At 34.6% G+C, this 20,249-nt stretch overlaps 1 protein-coding gene across 1 annotated transcript in view; it reads right to left on the reverse strand.

Annotated features, from left to right (window-relative positions):
* Window positions 1-2,715: 2,715 nt before the first annotated feature.
* Window positions 2,716-20,249, reverse strand: part of BicD (Microtubule-associated protein Bicaudal D) — a 36,407-nt gene continuing 18,873 nt past the window's right edge. The window contains exons 6-11 of the mRNA XM_089237262.1: window positions 20,080-20,177; window positions 16,369-16,551; window positions 14,735-14,926; window positions 11,707-11,805; window positions 9,862-9,979; window positions 2,716-7,750 (exon numbers count right to left, since the gene is read on the reverse strand). Of these exons, the coding sequence (XP_089093388.1) occupies window positions 6,900-7,750; window positions 9,862-9,979; window positions 11,707-11,805; window positions 14,735-14,926; window positions 16,369-16,551; window positions 20,080-20,177 (1,541 nt within the window). The 3' untranslated portion in view covers window positions 2,716-6,899. The remainder of the gene's footprint in view (window positions 7,751-9,861; window positions 9,980-11,706; window positions 11,806-14,734; window positions 14,927-16,368; window positions 16,552-20,079; window positions 20,178-20,249) is intronic.

Consider the following 20,249-nt stretch of genomic DNA (forward strand, 5'->3'; position numbering starts at 1 on the left):
TTATGTACTTATTTTAATTATTTTATTCGATAATTTATGATTAAAAAAATTTTTACTACACACTCACATCTATATCAAAATAAAATCACTTTCCACATAAAACTTGATGCACGAAATCAAGTCTATTTTTAGTCATCTGAATGTGTTATTTACAGTATTTTTCATTTTCTCGAAACACAAATTTAATACAAGAAACAATTTTGTTTTGTGTGACAAATGAATGAGATTGACTGTTGATTGTCAAAGATGACTGACTGTTCATTTGATGCAGTAAATGTTTTTACTTTTTAATTTTTTTGTCATATTTTATGCCATCCACACACACTCAAAAACACTGAATTATAATTTAGACGTTTCAAGGTGTTAAACTGATGGCTTGAAATTCTCTAGGGCAAAGGTGCATTTATGGTTTCGTCGCCTGTGGGCTATACAAATTCTGTCAACCTTTGCCCATTCTAGTCTAATTTTTTTACCACTCTATCCCGAATTTGACACCCTGTGTGTATGTGTGCTTGGCCTATCTCCTTTTCTGCAAGTACATTCGTGTTTCTGAGTCACTCTTTTGGTCACTCCCATGCTCACACACTTTTTAAAAAGTCATTCACATGCTCTAGGTCATTCTTTTGGTCATTCACATGCTTGCACACATTCTAGGTCACTCTTTTGGTCATTCACAAGCTTGCACATGCTTTAGGTCACTCACTGACCTAGTCCGTCACTTTGTAGGTCATTCCTGTTGGTCATTCATGGTCGCTCACACTTCAAGTCACTCTTTTGAGCACTCACATGCTTGCAAACTTCAATAAAGAATAAAAATTCAAGTAGGCTTCGTGTAAAAAACGGGAAACACCAGGACACTTTTGCTCTCTAGGTCACTTTCTTAGTCACTCACTGACCTAGCCCCTAGCTGACTGGGCAGAGATGAATTTATTTTGGGTTATACAAATTTTGGCACCCTTCTCCAATTTTACTAATTTTCTTGGCAAATCATTCCCCAAATTTGCTGCCCCTCTGAAATTGTTGCCCTGGAGCTATAGCCTGCTAATCCCCCCCTGTAAATATGACACTGGAAGGTGCTTCCTCACATCTTTATGATGAGCTGCCCCTGGTAGAAATATATTTAACGCTATAATAGGACTGTAATTCCCAACTAGTATATCACAAAATGTTAGGAATGCTGCTGGTGTGCTTAGGGAATATTTGACATTTCTAAAATTCATGAAAAAGGATGGAGCCAGGGAACACAATGCATAAAGAAAGATAAGAGAAAAACATTTTGACCCAGGCAAAAAAGTTGATGATAACGAGATGTTGCCTACGTACAGTAGTTTTAACAATACTGACTCGTAAGATTTTTTTTCTGGTACAATGAAGAGGGGAATGATAAATGGTATACATTGCTGAAGATTTTAATGTAAAAATGTCCCCTTCCCGATGGGGGTCGAAAGGTCAGCCAGAGATTTAGGTATTTTTTCTGATTTTTCATATGATAAATATATTTGAAAGATGTCGTTAAAAAATTTTGGCTTCAAAACCCATTTGGAGAAGGGGGAGGCGCATGAATAGTAATTTCTTGAAACGGGGGAGGGCACCCTCAGGATCCCATGTGCTGAAACCGGGCCTCCCGGCTGAGATTTCTGACGAGCTAGAGGCCAGGTTTTTTACACTAGCAGCTCTAAAACCAATTTAAAGTGTAAAAAAGTAAAAAATTCATACAAACTCTTCAGGGCTGGAGGCATCACCTCCTAGATAAATGTATACCTAGGAGGTAACACTCGCCCCCCTCCCAATTTGTCTTGTTTTCTCTCTTATAAAGACTGCATTTCCCCCCCCCCCCACATTAGCCAGCATGCAGCCAAACTAGAGAGACACCAGATTTTTGAATGTTGAGGCTGGTCCATTACCAGCATGCCAGGAAAAGAGGTTTAATAAGGATCCAGGGGTATGCATTCAGCCAATTAAATGGATTTTTAAAATAAAGATATAGTCTTCCAGCATCTGTGATTCAAATTTTCTGGCATGCTGATCAGGGCCATCTTAGCAGCGCCATGGGCCCCTGAGAAAAGTGATATTCTAGAGCCCTAATATTGGCTAGATACTGATACAAATTAGCTGATACTGATACAATATACCTGATAACAAATTCTATGCTTTCTTTCGATAATCATAGCACCAAATCTCATCATGACAAGGCCAATTATGCACTTGAGGCTCCCGGGCCCACAAGTTAAGAAGGCACTGATGCTGGTCTGCCACAATGTTTCCCAGCATGCTGGTTAATGTGTGGAGGAATATGGTATATAGTAGAAAGATACATACATGGAAGAGGGGAAATCAATAAACAGGAGTAATGGAAGAATGAGGAGGGGGAAAAAAACAAAACAGAAATGTCTGCACCATACTGTATTAATGCCAAGTTTGCTTCAGGCAAAGAACATGATAAATTTTGAGGTTATTTATTGTTGGTGTCCTTTCTATGGGATTATTCAGCGTAACCATTCCTCGGGGAGGGGGGGGGAGAAGTCATGCCCCACACTTTGGGAATCACTGTATTGGTGTAATAGAGAAGGAAAAAAGAAAACCTTTTCAGAGAGTCGTATCCAAAGGATGACAAAATTTCACTAGCCTTAGGTGGCAAAATTTCTATGACCAGCCCTGCTCGTCTGTGATCGTTAAGGGGTTAAAAAGAAAAAGTTCCAAAATAAAACTACATCATTTACTTTAAAGTAAAATATTTTATAGTCTGACAATCAATGTTATCACACCCAAGATAATTTACATATATGCCTACAGAACTCCATTACATGAGTGTTTCGCATGTATTAAATCATCATACACAAACAAATAATAATAAATAAAATCAAAGTTTTGAGTCAACTTATGGAGTAAAATTTTGAAAAACACCATAGTGAATCGTGTATCACCGATATATAATAAATAGGACACATGGGTTGAATAGAAAATAATTGCAACAGGTTCACAAACCTATTATTTGTTCAAATGAAAATAAAACGTTACTCGCTTTGAGTATTATCATTGGCATGAGTAATTTTATCCCATGAATTGTTGGTAACAAAGATAAGTACTGCCAGCAGCATAATCATTCTCATCACAGTAAAAATACATTGATATATTGCTCTGTGTCATGAAATCTTGAGTTCAGTTCCAGACAGAACAATAGTCAATGAAAGTTAAGTCAATAGTCAGTGAAAGTTGATTTCATAACTCTGAGGCAACAAACGTGAGTCTTTCCTTACCCTCTACAGAAAATAAATATTCGCTCACAACCACAAGGGGGGAAAAACTTATTTATAGTTATTAACCAACTTTCACTTCTAGCTTTAAAAGAAGAGCGACTTCTGAACATGCACCAAAGGACAAGACCAGCCATCTTTAACCTTTTGCTTTGCTTGTGAGCACCATGGTGCTCCCTAAAGCACCAAGAGTGCTCAATTCTCAAGCCTGATTTCGTGCTCAAGAGCACTTATTCAATGCTTCAATTGAACACCCTGTAAAAATTGCATTCAGGAATTACAATTATGCAACATTCCAAGCATACATATGTCAACATTGCCATACGGGTACTCTTTGTTTGATGATAAACATAAATAGTGCTCAAGACTCGAGAAAGGTTGAAAACCTCTGGACTAGATACGGATTCGGGGCAAAGGGTGTACTAAACATTTTTGTGCCCTGATTGTTGAGATGCATCTGGTAAGGACGACTTTGCTGCAGGGAACCGAACTACCAACCTCTCACAGTCCAGGAGAGTGCTCTACAGAGGACTGACATTCTCTTCCCTTGGAGCTTATATTAACATTAAACATGACTGCACATAGGCAGTCTCCTAGCTCAACTAATATTTTTCAACTTCGAGGCACGAATGCGAGCCAATCTTCCGTTTAAAAGAAAGTATTGGCACAGAGAGAGAGCAATCAGGCCTACAACATTCAAAAAATTCATGTGCGACACAAGCAGAAAACAAACAGCCACTTTTGTCTGCTTCTGAATTCGGAAGGCAATGAATTCGCAGCATTTGACAAGGAACACATAAGAAGCATTTCACAGAAGCAAACATCATGTTAGGTTCACAACATTTTCCTCTCACCAATTCTAAAATTTTCATTAGTTTCACGAAATGTTTAGCTCATTAGTTTAAAATTACCTCCAGTGCTGTGATTTCATCAATTTTTGTGTCAATTTACATTCAATAGTGTGTTTGAAATGTACTCATACCCCATGCACATTCCAACATGTAACCATTCGTTAGGAATTCTGCAAAGGAATATGGGATGAGGTGCATATATGTGAGGTTTAGTAATAATAATAGCTCTTAATGACAATAGTCAAAAAATTACAACATATAGAGAGAAATGATGTCACTCTTTGCTGTTCATGCAAAGTACAAAAAGGTAACAAAGTTGCGAGAAGTTAATGGTTTGATTCCCTACAAAGGAATGTAAATTTTCTTCCTGAACTTCATCTCCACTTGGCATTCAGTCTTTCAAACTTTGTTTTTTACTTTAATGTGAGTGTAATTTAGTGAAGGACCACTTCAAACTTTTCACAACTTCTTTAATCCTCTCAGCAGCATTGATGAGAGATATATGGCCCACTTACAAGCTCTTATTTCAGACAAAGCCCAGATATTTTGCCAAGTTCATTTCTCAATGAAACACTTTCCCCTCCATACCCTCTACTTTGCACTGCTGAAAATCGGAAAAGAAAGCCTACCTTATTAAAAAAAAATATGGCATTTCATGAAAGACTTCTATAGAGACGTAACAGTGAAAGGGATATAATAGGGAAGTTGGTAAAGGAGAGAAAATTCATTACGAAAAAGTGAGGGGGCATGGGGAAGGCTCATGCACCTTCCCCCATGTATGTCTCTGATCCCATAGTGCATTAGGAAGTAGAGGCAGAGCTGACAAAATTTTGCTGACAAGTGGGAGATGGTAAAAAAAATCACTAAAAATCAGCTGACATAATACTTGAATGACCCCATACAGCATAGGATTCGTAATCCAGAGGTTACAGGTTCGATTCTGACTTTTCCAATACGTTACTTTTTTTTTCCTTATTTCTCTTTTCTTACTCTTCACTTCTGTACTAGACTTTAGTCCCGATAAAAAGGCTCCTCCTCTCTGATTTAGGGCCAACCACGATTATTGCCAGAAATGTTAAGTAAACAAATCTGCCCCACATGGGATTTACTATGGGATTATTATGGCATTTAATTGAATTTAAAATGTTAAAAAATTCAATTTTAAATAATTAAAAATTAAATTCAATTGAGGTGAATCTAGTCATGTCAAACCTGGAAGTTTCACTTCTATCGTGAGAGATTCTCATGCAGATTTTTTTCCTTGAGTAAAATATACATAGTAGAAGAAGTGCAAGTGCTTATAACAAAGGCATATCACTGTTACTTCAACTATACATATACATTATTACCTACATTAGTTGCCAAAACCTGTAAGCAAAAAGATTGAGACACAAACATAATGGTCTCTTTTCAGCTTATTACCATAAAAGACCTTCAAGATAAGATAATAAAAAAGAACAAACTCATCCTCAAAAGAGTTCCACTATAAATTTCTCGGCCCCTAACCCTTCTCTTCTTTGAGATAGAGTGGCAGGCACGGATCTGGTAAGAAAGACGATATCCCTAACCCATTTCAATCAGGAAACAGAAAACATCATGAACTCGAGGTTGTCTTTATCACCAAGAGTTTAACAATTCACTCGTATAGCAAAACCTGGGTTTTTTTAATCGATGAACGATAAGGCCAGGTAAAAAGAATTAAAAGCAAGGATGCAAATGAGTAAAAGGTGTATGCATATATAAAACTAGTGGCCATAGACAGACTCTATATAGGTACACCTTTATTTTATTTTTTTGGTGTTGCAGAGAAATTCTGAGAAACATGGTCTTTGTCGACTGAAATATTTGCTTGTCAGTCACTATCATGGGATAGTAACTGATGAATGAGTGGGAAAATTTATTATTACATACACTTTGTGTAACATTTCATTTTGGTGATAAACAAATCAACCTGTTGCTATTTATTTTCATTCAGACCCCCATGTTTTAGCAAGCAATTATATCAAAGTAGTCTAGCAATATTGAAAAACTACGATATTGTAATAAACATAACAAGCTATAAAATATAACGTAATAAATAAGGCAATCGCACTATCACCTAGATAACAAAATTATCATCAACGTTACAAAATAAGTACATACTCCCTCAGAAACCTGAAAAAAGTATGCATTATGACTGACAAGAGCAAAAATATAATTATGAATATGTTTACTATAATATAATTCAATTCATTAGCTATAAAATAGTATCACAAATATATTTTTCAAAGAGAAAAAAAGCTGCCTGGTAACCTAAATATGTATTTTAAAGCAAATATAGTCTTCCAAGCACAAGCTGAGACTTGGCTATGTCACATCACATCATATCAGACAATTTTATTTTTTTCTAGAAGGAGAAGTCAAACGAGAAAGCTCAGCCACTGATGAGCCAAATTTGATGTGCAATCGCGTTACCTAAAAGAAAAAAATTGAATCGTCCAATATAAAGTGATGTAACGTAACCAAGTCTCAACATGGGCTTAGTGGACAATTATTACACACAAAGTTTTCGTTACGAACACCTGGTTGTCTGAGCTCAAGCTATTGGATTTTCTTTTGCATCAGGTGATAAGTTGAAACAATTCAAAATAACTATTATAGTATGATCAAGCATGCATTAAAATTTCATGTTGAGAATTCCGCGAAATTGTGAATGTGGATTTCATTTGAGATCATTCTGAGAGCCACATTTAAATGACATGCTCATTGTGTCATATGTTCAACGCCGCTTTTCTTAGAAATGTTACTTAGGCTGTCAGTGATGGTGATAGTGAGGGCTATCATGTCCTCGTCGACCTGGAATAAAACTACCAGAGCTGGCAGGGGAATGATGGGTGCTACCACCACCTCTAGGATAACTCCTACCTCGGGAACTATGACGACGTGTCTGGTTCCGCTCTTTTTCCATCTCCATTTCCTCCAACCGATGCTGCAGAGCAACTTTCTTTTCGATCGCAAGATGAAGGACAGCATTCAGTGCTTTCTTCTGCTCCTCAGATGATGAAAACTGACGACGCAGCTCATCTAATTCAGTAACATACTCTTCGCAGCGAGCTGCGAACATGGCTCGCAGGGAAGCAAAAGTGGCAGCATCTTCTTTCAGAGCCTTCATCTCGTTCCTCATCTTCATCATTGTTTCGCTGACGACTGCTTTCTCGTTCTCGTACTTGCACTTGAGATTCGCCAATGCTACTTCCGCTGTTTGCTTGTTAGCATTCAAAACAGTTCTTAGAGTTGCTATCTGTTCCCTTTTCGTTGAAAGCATTGATTTAAGCGTGATCACTTGTTCCTGCAGAGCATCAACTTCTGCTAAAGAAGAAGGACCACTTTGTTCATCCGAATGGACAGTTCTCTGTCTGTTCAGCTCGATTGTATGCTCGATAGCCTTTTTCAGGTGTCGTACCTGATCTTGTATAGTGTCAATCAGTCGATTGCATGCACCACCAGAATCAAGTCTAGCATTTGTTTTGTTCTCCCCTTCCAAAAGCAATTTGAAAGAAATATCCGTCTTCAGTTTGTCTTTGAGAGAATCTAATTTGTTGTCCTGCGGATCAGCTTCTGCTTTTTCCACAGGTGATGGCAATGATGGCTGTGGTACATTCTCACCTAACAAAAGAAATATATTTTAAGTACTTTTTGACTGGCCATTATACCATACCACCTTCATAGGCATTTTATCTAGTATCCAACTCTTTTAGAAGAAATTAATTTTCTAAATAACAAAACAACAGAAACAAAAACAACCCCCCCCCCCATTTATATGGTCATTTTATAGAATGTGTTGGTTTTTTAAAAAAATGCTTTGCAGTTTAAAATTATTTCAAAGAGAGGGGAAAAAAATGAATATATCAGAAAAGCTGAACGTAATAGTGATTGGGACTCTCTTAAAATCCTCAACAACCCATGTACAAACACAACATAGCTGTTTGCATATGCAAAACAAAGAATTCCATGGATGAGGAGAAAAACACAAAACTTGAATTCAATCCAAATTTTACCGATATCCTACACTGCGAAACAGCATATTCTAAAATTTAAATAAACAATTGCAACTGCAACATGCCAATCATGAGAGCAAACAATAGCATCACAATTAAAGTGACACCTGATACGCTCACTCTTATTTTTTTACCTTTAGAAAATAGTTCAAGTTCACAGACAGTTTCCATTTGAAGGAAGATTCAGTTTTTGATAAATCCTGGGTGCCGATATTTCAGTAGAAAAGCTACAATAGGGAAAATATTCATGATCAATTTCACTGGACTGGAATGCAGTCAGACCTCTATTTCTGGAAAAACTATTTCTCAAAAAATTTCTTCACGATTTCTTCAGTGGTTGGTATTACCAAAAGATGATCAATTATGCTAATCAGTGCAGTTACTTTCAGAAAAAGTGCCACTTTAGCACAGAAAACAAAAACTCATTAAAATGATTCATTTATATCACGGGTTCGCAAAACCGTTTGGCTGCAGGAACATAAGAGCTTCGCCAGTCAAATAACAACGAAAAACTCTGGCGAAATTAATTTCAGTTTGTGATTTTCGCTTAAGTACTTTCCACATTGTTACCATTGTGAAAAATAAGTTTCTCTACTGATTTGGGCACAATAGTCTATTGGAACTAGATATTTTAGGGACGTTCATTGTTCGGTCAAAGATAGGCAAGTTTTCCCAATAATGTGATATGACTCTGCCACGAAGCTGGGCTGAAAGAGATCTTGGATAAATCTGGTGGCAGAATTTTGGCATTCATGTGCCCAACTCACAATGATACCATATATAATTCTATTTCTTACACATATTACAACAAACTGCACATCCAATAGTGTATTTCAGAACAATATATATAAAGGAATCTCAATAACTTGACAACCGGAGGGGACAGAGAAACAAGCTGACAAAGGGGTTTTCAAGTTAGGGACTTCAGTAATTTTTAAAAACTGTTTATGTATGTACATGTACCTGCATGTAATTAAAAGATTTTATACTGCATTATCTACGAATTCATCAAATATTTTGATATGCAATTTTCTATTAAAATTACCCATATCGCAAATAATTTTGTATTAGGCAGAAAAATCATATTTTGATTAACAGAAGAACTTTAATTTGTGAATGAGTAGTGGAATTGTCCAAAACAACTTTCCTCCTCTCACTTAAAACATTTTGATCCAGCTTTCTTGACCATATCTCACTCAAAAATTTCGGAAATCATGCACATCTATCTGTGGCTTTCATAGACAACAGGTTGAGTTTTCAGGTTCCAACAGGGGAGTAACAGGAAGTAACTCCACCCAAAGATGAGAGAGAGAATCTTTGACATATATCAGTTGACAAATAAACATTAAAAAAAAATTATTGAAATACAAATGAGCAATGACTTAAAATAAGCCTAAGCAGAATTTAGTCACCATATGTTGAATTAGAGGGGTTTCCCTCCATTGAATTTAGTACTGTGCCAACCATGGGAATAATAGATCGAGATTTCACTGTATTTTGAAATTGATATGTAAGCCAGATAAAATTCTTTGACGATGTGGTCATATTAGCTCATGGTCTGAAGCTTGTGTATCTATGATTTATATGTACAATCATGTAAATAGTGTTGTATTAACTATTATAAGTGTTTGTTTATAAATTTATTGGTATCAAATACTTTTCCCCCCACAAAGCATTTTACAAAAAAATTCATTGTCAACAAGATAATTTTCAGTATACCTTTAGTGTGAGATCCTTTTACATGATCTAACATAATGCGATTGGGTGTTTCTCCATTGACAATGCACACATGATGATACAACTGGGCAAGTTCTTCAGATATTGCCAAAAGGTCATCCTGCAACATACACACACGTGCAAATACAGTGATTAGATAATGTTACAAAAACAGACAGCAAAAACGATGTATATAGAACAGTTTTAGATAGCAACATATTATTCAAGACGTAAGTTATATACAGTCAAACTCAGATATAACGATCTTGGTTGTAATGACACCCCTCGGCTATAACATTAATAATTGGCAGTCTGGACTAATTCCCAAATGTTAATAAATCTTGCTTATAATGTCGATGAAAACGCAACGATCTCGGATATAATGACAATTTTTCGACACTTTTGCTTCCATTTCTAATGTGTTATCACAAGAAATTCCTAGAATTAGAGAAAATCACAACACACACACATCAAAGCAGTATTTATTTTTCTATGGATGCCTAATTTTGAAAAAAATTATTACATGTTTGACTCTCCGACTTGCTCATTAACATGACCTGTATAGGGAACATCCTGTATTTAGTCCTTTCTAACTTTTTTAAAAAGTGAAAATAAAAATGACCCATTTTTCCAACGAAGCTTACTTTAATGTATAATCTTTACTATAATCAGGGATGAAGATAATTTGAATAATTTATAAACCATGTTGAAAAAAAGGTGACTATAAAATTCATAGTAATTTTTTTAGATTATTCAGTAAATCTCTCATATTTTGTGTGTTCATTCCCCCTCCTGAAATACATTCTAGCAAACTTACTGTATCACTGTATTTCTCACCAAGAGTTATTTATAAGCAATATTTGGCAATTTGACCCACCAATGGCAATATTTTTGGTGGCAATCGCTGTGTTCAGTTCATGATCCCACTTTCCTGTATTTTTCTTTATCAAATATGGTCAGCTAACTACAGTATAATGAAATAACTATTTCATTGCATCTGATAATATTTTTCATAAAAAAAATATCTTAGAAATGTCAGCCTCAGTTATAACGACAAGACAGAATCTTAGATGCTGTCATAACTGAGGATGGGGGAAACTGAATTCAAGCCTTGTACCAAATTTTGTTCAAAACCCTTATCAAACACTGGTAAAATAAACAGTAAAAATAAAAGATCACGATACAATATAAGTGGAATCATGTCATGCAATATGCATTTAAAATTTTCAGGATGTTTTCAAGATGTAGGAGAAATACATACAGCAGTAGGTTGAAGATGATGATTCACATTTAAAATCTTAATTTTATAGCCAGAAGCATATTAAAAAAAAAGAAAAAAAATACTTTTTGTCTAAAGGTATTAGACTTGTAGCATTTTAAATGGTGATAATCATTGGCATATGCAGAGCCGGGTTTATAGTAATATTTTTCAGAGAAAAACTTGCCCCTCCAAATTGAGGAAATCTTGCATATGCCTATAGGGATAATAACTGAGCAATAGCTTGAATTGACAACAGTCAATACACCTGGATCGTGTACAATTAATAAGTAAAGAAAAGTATATCTGCCATTCATAGAAATAAGATTTATAAAGAGTTTGAACAAGAGGAAGAAGGGGGAAAAATGACTAGCCACAGTTGCATCTTCTACCATGTTTTCTACTTAACACACATACATTACATTAAATTGAATGACTTGATTCCTTAATTTAATGAATTAAAATTTCAAACTTGAATTTATTAGATCATCATTTTATATTTTTATTTGAGCCAGTCAAGTATAAAGGAATAGGTGCTTTATTGACAATTTTAAATTTCAATGTGATATTTTAAGTAATAGCTATCGTACTTGTGTGACATTTAGCCTGCTTCTTGTTTCCCCAGTTATCTCTCCCATCACCAGTAGATCTTCTTCCAACTCTTTGATCCTGCGTTCATAACTGCAGAGCTGAAAATTGAATAAGAGTAGAGAAAAAATTTGTTCATTAAAAGATCAAAATATTAACACTTTTGCTATTCTGATGAACAACAAAACTTGACCTAGGCAAAAGCCCAGGTCAAATTGTTAAGGCCAGCTTTATTTTTCTGGAGCTATATGCAGAGAATCATGATGTTCATGCACATATGCAAATATGTTTACTATGTGCATGCGTATAAGTGAAAATGATATATATATATATATATACTTTGAATGCGAAGTAATGTTGTTGCTAATGCTTTTCAGTTTTTGTACATGACAGTCATAACTTACTTGCACGAATAAATATTGTTATGTTACTCAGATCATCGTCCTATTCATTACGACTTAAAACACTATTATTTTGAAAGACTGATGATTGTAGTTATAATATTTTTCCCTCACTTTTATTAACATGAATAAACAACCCAATCTTTTTTGGAAAAAACGTCAATGAATCAGTATAGTTTGATCAGCTTTCATTTTCACTTCAGATGACAAGACCACTAATCTGTTTATTTTAGGAAAATTCTTCATCCTCTTTATCTTAATCAGTGTTCTTCCTTGATGGATACTTCTTCCCATGATGTCTATAAACGTTTTATTTCTTGTTCATAAATTACATTACGAGCCATTTTGACTGCGCAAGCAACAGTCTCAAAAAGTACTAAAATGAAACAGATGTTCACACTGGGCCTATGCGATCATAGAACTCAATTTTTTATGACGAGGACGAAGTTCTCTGAACTGCTCATTTAATTGAGGATGACCTTCAACTCAGCTAGGTCAGAGATGATACATTTCACTTTAATCTTTTATAGGTCTCTTGGATAATAATTTCCCACCACTAAAAATTAAGCTAATTATTAAAATTTATTCTTTTTTCTTGTGAAGTTGTATGAACTTGGGAATGTTGTTCATAGATGCAAGCATTTTATTCATACGAGATTCATTTCCTGCCTTCAATGAATGTTTTTTGATGAAAGTGAGAAGTATATCTCCCAGTGGTTCACTGGGTAGCAGTACTTAGTTGGATGTCGTTGTTCTGTGGAGTCCACGTTCAAATTTTCCTTATTAAAAAAGCAGTGATTTGAAAGATATGTAACCAGTTTCAATCTGATTCGATTTCTAATTTGGTATTAAACATTTCTTGATGACATCAAAAATCTTGCTCACAAGAGAGCTTTAAAGTAATAATGACAGTTTTGATTCTACATACTTAATTTTTTTTTCTTCATTTTTTTGTCAGCAATGTGCCATAATTTACGAATTTTTTTGCTATTTTCAAATTATTGAATGTGTAACCCTTATAAATAGCGTTTTTTGTTTTGTTCAAATGTTATGGCACAGATATTATAGGCAGTAATTCCTTTATCATTGCATGCAAATATTCTAGCTCCTCAAAAGGCATCTGCTTTGTGCATGAGTTTGCATGTAATAGGGAAATTAAGCTCTATAAAAAGGCCAAACATAAAACAAGTACACATACCAATTTGTATTAATAAATACAGGCGCTGTGCATTCTGAATCACAAAGACCAAAGAAGAAAGGGAGCAATATGGTTTTTAAGAAATGTGTGGCTTTATGTAAAGTTTATTTTGCTGCTTTTTATGGCTCCTAAGTCTGATATTCATTCATTATTATTTTGTGCATTAGGTTTTTTTCATGTTTTATATCAAAGAATAAGGTAATTTCATACATCACTTTGATTTTAAATAAAATTTTGCTTCATTCACGTGATTTTTCCATATAGATACAAAGTGGGAAATTATTACCCCATCGCTCATTCGATGTAGCATGTTGCACTAAACAGGCAGTGGGATAATAATTTCCCACCGCATAATTTGCATAATATCGATGATATTCATAAAATTCTTACAGTAACATGATCTCATATACATACTGGCATATAACAAGGCAAAAAAAAAAAAAAAAAAGATTAAAATCTGTGCCTTAGTCTTTTGCCCTATAAAGGGTTAAAGGTGTTTTTTTTATGATATTTCAAAGAAACTGGGGCTCTGAGGGCAGGAACGACTCCTCAAGGTTTAACTATAATTAGACAAAAACTTGATACAAAATTAATGATTTAAAATCAGTAGTCCTGATACAAATGTGACTCAGTCCCCACTACAGCCCAAAACGTTGTGTAACTGTTTCTATGATGATAATGATAATCACCAAGATAAATACAAGCAATGCTATAGTTTCATAATTATGCTTGATCAGAGTTGGGTGCTTTTGACATGACAAGCATCAAAAATTGGTTTAAACTGTCAAAAACTGGTTTAAACCATCAAAAATCTGAAATGAATGCTTTTGGATACTATTTTGAACACAGATGTTTTATATCAATGTTTCCCAGTGGGCAATATCACCCCATGGTGGGTGATGGAATGGTCCAGGGGGGCAATAAAAGCTACGGTTATAACATAGGAGTCTATGGGCTTGTTTGAGCTGAGGGGCAATGAGAGAAAAAATTTTCTGAAGAAAAAGTTTAGAAACTTATGGTTTATATCAATACACATATATTGTATAAGCAGTTAAAGGAATTTTGGAAGGTCAAGAATGATCTTGAATTGAAGAACATCAAATATTTTCATACTTTTTCCTTCAGCTTTTATGTATTATGCTCTATTAAAATTACATACTTTACATGAAAAAATATACATAATGTCCAAAATAATTTCGTAGAGAGCAGAAAATTATTTTACAATCATATTATTTATTCTTTGCATAATATAGTGACTTTAAACATTACATGCAATCAATGTGTGTATTTTCAATGGGAATTTTTACATTGAAAAGCAATATTTGAGGTTTTTGACAGTTTAAACTGTCAAAAACTTCCAGGCATCAAAAACCTGCCAACCCTGGTTTTGATTATAGCTCCAGACAGAATGAATTTAGAATGCCTATATACCTTAATTCTCAACTTGGTGACTTCCTCTTTTAATTTGCTGTTAGCAGGACTATCTGATTCCACAACCACATCATTAAGCTTCTTCAAGTCCTGCATGGCATTCTGAAGTTGCTGTATTTCCTGGAGTGCGAGGACATAACGCTGTTCATGCTTCTGAAGCAAACGTTTGAGCAGTAGAAGATCAGATATTTCCTGAGGGGGAAAAAACATAAAACAAGCAAGGGATAAGTAATCAAGTACATTATCAAATACTCTCTCATACCAAAAACATTGAGTGGCCACTTTATTAAGACCACCTGAGCATTTTAAGCAAATGAGCTATGGCATCACACTGTTAACGCTAAAGGGATAAGCTAGTACAAAAAAGGAAAGCTTAGTTCCAGAGACAGTAGTATATTTTTGTGAAGATATTGGGGGAAAAAACATGATTTGACAAACTTTGAATGTGGGATGATTGTAGGAGCTCACAGCCATGGAGTGAGTATCAGTACATTTGTGAAATCTTACAGTACACGTATCAGTACATTGTGAAGAACAGCAGTAATTAAAGTGTTCAAGGACTGGACTGTCAGGCAAAAACTAGATCTCAATGGGTAACTTGTGGTCGTCACTGACTGGTGAATGACTTGGGGTCACTTGGGGTGGGACAGAGTCCCCAGACTTTTGAAAGATATCAGTATCAGAATGGTAAGAGTGCAGCAAATTGTAGAAGATCTTAATCAAGGATCACCTCACAGGATCTCTGAAAGCACTGTTCCCATGCAATGCATCGTATGGGATATGGCAGCCAAAGGAGAGTTCGAACACACCTACTGTCTACAACTAACACAAAAAAATGTCTTGAATTGGTTCTGGAGCACGAGGATTAGACAGTGAATAATTAGAAACAAGCTATGTGGTCCGATGAATCATGTTTTCAGTTACACCATACAGATGGGCGAGTGAGAATTAGGTGGAAACAGTACAAAAGCGTAGACACCAATTGTGTTACAACTCTTCCAGCTGGTGGAAGCAATGCGATGATTTGGGAAATGTTTTTTTGGCATACTTTGGGCCCTTTCATTTGTGTTCATGGACGTCTGAATATAAGACATATCTGAATATCATTGCTGACCCTAGTGCATTCTGTAATGTTGATGGTTTATTCCAATGGCAATGACTGCTTTCAACAAGATAATGCATTCTGCCATAGTGCTAGTATCGTACAGGATTGGCTTAAAAGAACATAAAGGAGAGTTTAATTTGCTTAAGGTGGTCCCTACAATCCTGCAGATCTCATTCCCATTGAAAATTTATGGGATGAAGTTGAAAAAGTCATTAGGCATCTAGATCCAAAACCATCCCATCTCTCACTATTGGAAAGCGTCATTCATCAAGCATGGTCTCAGATTTGACAGAGAACCTTTCAACATCTTGGAGAATCCATGCCAAGAAGGATCAATGCTGTATAAAAGGCAAAAGGTGGTCCAATGAAATATTGATGAGGGTGTCATAATAAAGTGGCCCCTCAGTGTATTTCCATGCACGACAACAGTTATGCTAAAGCACCAAAATGGCTATTCTGGGAGCTGCATCATTTATAATCATACTATTAAAAAAATTTATAACTTTTAGTATAAATTCATTTCACTCACTTTCTTGTCCTTAAATCCACTGTCTTCATCATCAAAATTACTGTAGAGCAAACTGAGGGCACTGATATGATCAATTATAGCTGATATCTTATTTGATTGATCACTCAATTCAGCTTTTGTTTTCTCCAATGACTGCTGAGCTTCCTGAAGTCTAGTAGATAGCTTACTTTTCTCACTTTCAGCCTGAATTTGTGCAAATACCAAATAATATTTTATATTAATTTCTTAATAATCATATAGAAACCATCTTCATGATCATTCATATTAAGGCTTATATTACATGTGTAGAATTTTTTACAAAAATACAAATACAAATACAACGTCACAACAGGCAAAATGCCCAAGGTGGCTAATAAAAAGATGCCCATAAAAATATGGATGTCATATAATTTAAAAATACAGCAACCCAATTAAAAATTCAATTAACAAAAATTATAAACAATATATACACATGATAAAATATTATACAATGCCCATAAAGAATACTTATGGTTGTCTTATTCTAAGAATGGATAGCTTCTCGATTTACCCCAACATGTTTATCGTATTTCTTTTTAAACCTGCCAATTGTGTTACAATTTACTACCTCCGGGGGTAAGCTATTCCATTTATTAACAACCCTATTAGAGAAAAATTCCCTGCGACACCATAACCTTGCATTGCCTCAAAAAAGTAATAAATGTTGCATAATTTCAATACACCAATATTTTTTTGATTGAAAAGCAGTTCAAATTTTAGTTTTTATTGAGTGAAACTAAAACATGTATAAATGTTATTAACCTAATTAAATGAATTTAAAAAGAAGAGACTTGTACTTAAGAAAACAAACAATTTCATGAGCACTGGGCAATAACATTTCAGATAAGAGCGCATTTTATGTTATTTCATTGCAGATGCTGATCCAGGATATATGTTGGGGGGGGGGGGGAAGAGTGAATTATTGGAAGTAAAGAGGTACAATGAATATATATCCAATATTTTAAAGGTAGAATAAGTTCTAAATGTTTCCTATTCGTACCATGTTATTTTTTTTCAGCTCTAACCAACACCCTTTTTTTTAAAAAAAAAGAAGCAATATCCATATTTTTAAGGCATTTAATTTTGGACAATTCAGTATAATCTGCTTGTAATAATAACAAAATACCCTAAGAGATATTTGCTAAACACCTATATGGGTGACTGTACCTCCCTCCTCAATTTTTCAAGGTCAGAGGTTTCTCAGAAATCAGATTGAAAAGGAATGGTATGCAAAGTTCTGACCATCACATAAGGACATGTCATCCAATAGGCATTACTTTGAATGAATTACTTTGTGCAAAAATTTACATTATAACAAAAATTAAAAATATAATTGTTCTATTCTGTCCAAACAGGATTTTATTACGAAGCTAAATCTTATATGTATATATATATTCATTCAAATTTTCAATACAGCTACCCCTCAGCATAACATCCATTCTAAGTGCAAATACGGGGGGGGGGGATCCCTATAATGAGCATCAGCTGTACTATGGTTCAGAAAATTTGTAACTGCATCCTTGGAACCCTTGGGTGCATAGGTATATGATCACAAAGTGTATATAATTAATGTTTACGACAATTTGGGTTACATAAAACTACCATATTTCAATATGAGCGATGTTCTATTTCATGGGTGAAATTTCATTTTACCTGTTTAAATAGCAGTTTAAATCCCCAGCAGGAAAAGACACTCACACATGTTGAAACATGATAGTTTTATGTAACACAAATCATCATAAATAGAGCCCAGAAGTTCATACAAAATACCATACATGCCTTTTTTTGTGCATTTTCAAACTTTTTGGTAAAAACTCTTTTTTTCGAAATTTTCATGCCATAAATGCCTATTTTAATATAGTTTTAAGTTTATTAGTGAATATCAGAGGCCATAATCTGTAAAACTTGGATATTATGGGCATTGAGAACTTCAAAAGAATTGCTCTTTTTAAAATTTTCCAACACTCAGTATTAATTATCTTCAGAAAGAGCAACCCTCCCTTCCAGTCCCATTTAGATGCAACCAAGTGATCTGAGAGATAGGTGTTGCCATGCATTAACTTTGCTTTGACCAGATGGTGTTGGATGTGAATGATTTTGTTTCAGATGAACACAGCCCGTGTTAGAAAAGCAGAGGAAAAAGAAGTTAGAAATTTATTTCCCCACAGGATTCACATCATGTCTCGCTCAAATATTGACTGATTGTACTGCATTCTATGTGTATTGCGGACCGATGATTGTCCCAATAGGTCTTGAATTAATGTCATGACTCAGACAAGGCAGAGTAGGAGCCGACTGGGCTCCAGGGTCCATGTTGTTTTAATTTTTTTTTTTTTGCACCATAAATGCACTGCAAACAACCATGGATATTTATTTAAAACAGATATTTAGTATTCAATTAAACTGACAAGAGTCGCCCTCAGGGGTGTGTGACAGATGCGGCCACGCGGGCATCATACCTGAAAGAGTCCTGCATGTGTGGTATAACAAAAAAAATTTATTCTTTCTTTCTACAAAAATAGAACAAGATAGACATGTCTCAACCATAGAAATGATAATGATTATTCCCAATAATACAACAAATAAACGAGGATTATTTGAAACTCCAGGGAGCCCCGGATAATTTTCTCTACCCGCTCCGCATCTGGTAATGGCGGTCTTTGAATATGCATAATCCTGAGGGTCTACTAACATTTTATTTTGGAATTGAAATCAATTTAACTTGGATAATAATGCAGTTATAATAAACTATAATTAAAATAAAAGATGGATTAAGTGCAACTAATTTTTAAGCTATATAGTTTTTGGACCCTTAATATCTGTTTTTAGTTATTTCTTTTTCCTTCCAAAAACTATAAATATTTTTTAGTACCTATTTTAGGCATTTTTAGTGTCTTTTTGCCTGCCTATTTCAACCAATTTAATGCGTAAACTTCCAGGCTCTAGTCATAAACATTAATTACGCACTGTTTGTGTTGTAATTTATGTGTTCTGTCAATTTTTTCATTTTACAGAATAACCTGTGAGTGAAATTTGAACTTTTTTAAATTTTTCAAAAAAGCTTTAGGCCATGGTAAGTATTTTAATGGAACCTGTGTGTGCACCTTTTTACATTAATTGGTTGATTTGTTATAAATTTTTAAAATGTGTCTTGGACTTCTCGTCCATCCTTTATATATTGCCCCCCTCCCCCTCATGCTAGAAGCACTTTTTTTTTACCAGCTGGTTAGATATCTAATTTTGCTTGAAACATGAATGTGTATTCCTATTGAAACATATTACAAAACATTTTAGGAAAATAACTTCCATACAAAAACATAGGTACAATAAACATTCAAAAATTTAATTTCCCACATTCTTTTTTTTTTCCAAGGACATTGCCCATTTTTGCTTCTAGCATGAGAGGGACAATATATAACTGAATTTCATATACTTTTGATTACCCTCATTACCACTTAAAATACAACTTATCCACAAAATATCATAAATTTAAAATTGTCTTCAGGTCACACCAATATGAAATTACACATCATCAAAGTAATGCTTATGTTGATAAATGATGAAATTTCATACTGCTGTATAAGAACTTGGATTATGCATGCATCTAATAAACTGATATTTGTAGTGGGAGAAAACACGAGTTATAATCTTTCTTTAGTGTACTCAAGGTATTTAAAAAGAAAGTATACTAACCTGTTCTAGTTGTTTCTCCAATTTTTGCAGCTCAGACTTGTGCAATTCACTGAACAAATCTCCAACTGTGGATGACTGTGGTTTTGACACTCCATCTTCTGAGGATAACAAATGAAATAATAAACAAACATTTTAGGCAAGACAAAGCAAATGAGTAACAAAAAGGGAAG

This window comes from Pholcus phalangioides, unplaced genomic scaffold (assembly GCF_987345545.1).
Source record: "Pholcus phalangioides strain wild (caught in Gottingen) unplaced genomic scaffold, Ppha-v1.0 ptg000002l_1, whole genome shotgun sequence".
Taxonomy (NCBI): Eukaryota; Metazoa; Arthropoda; class Arachnida; order Araneae; family Pholcidae; genus Pholcus; species Pholcus phalangioides.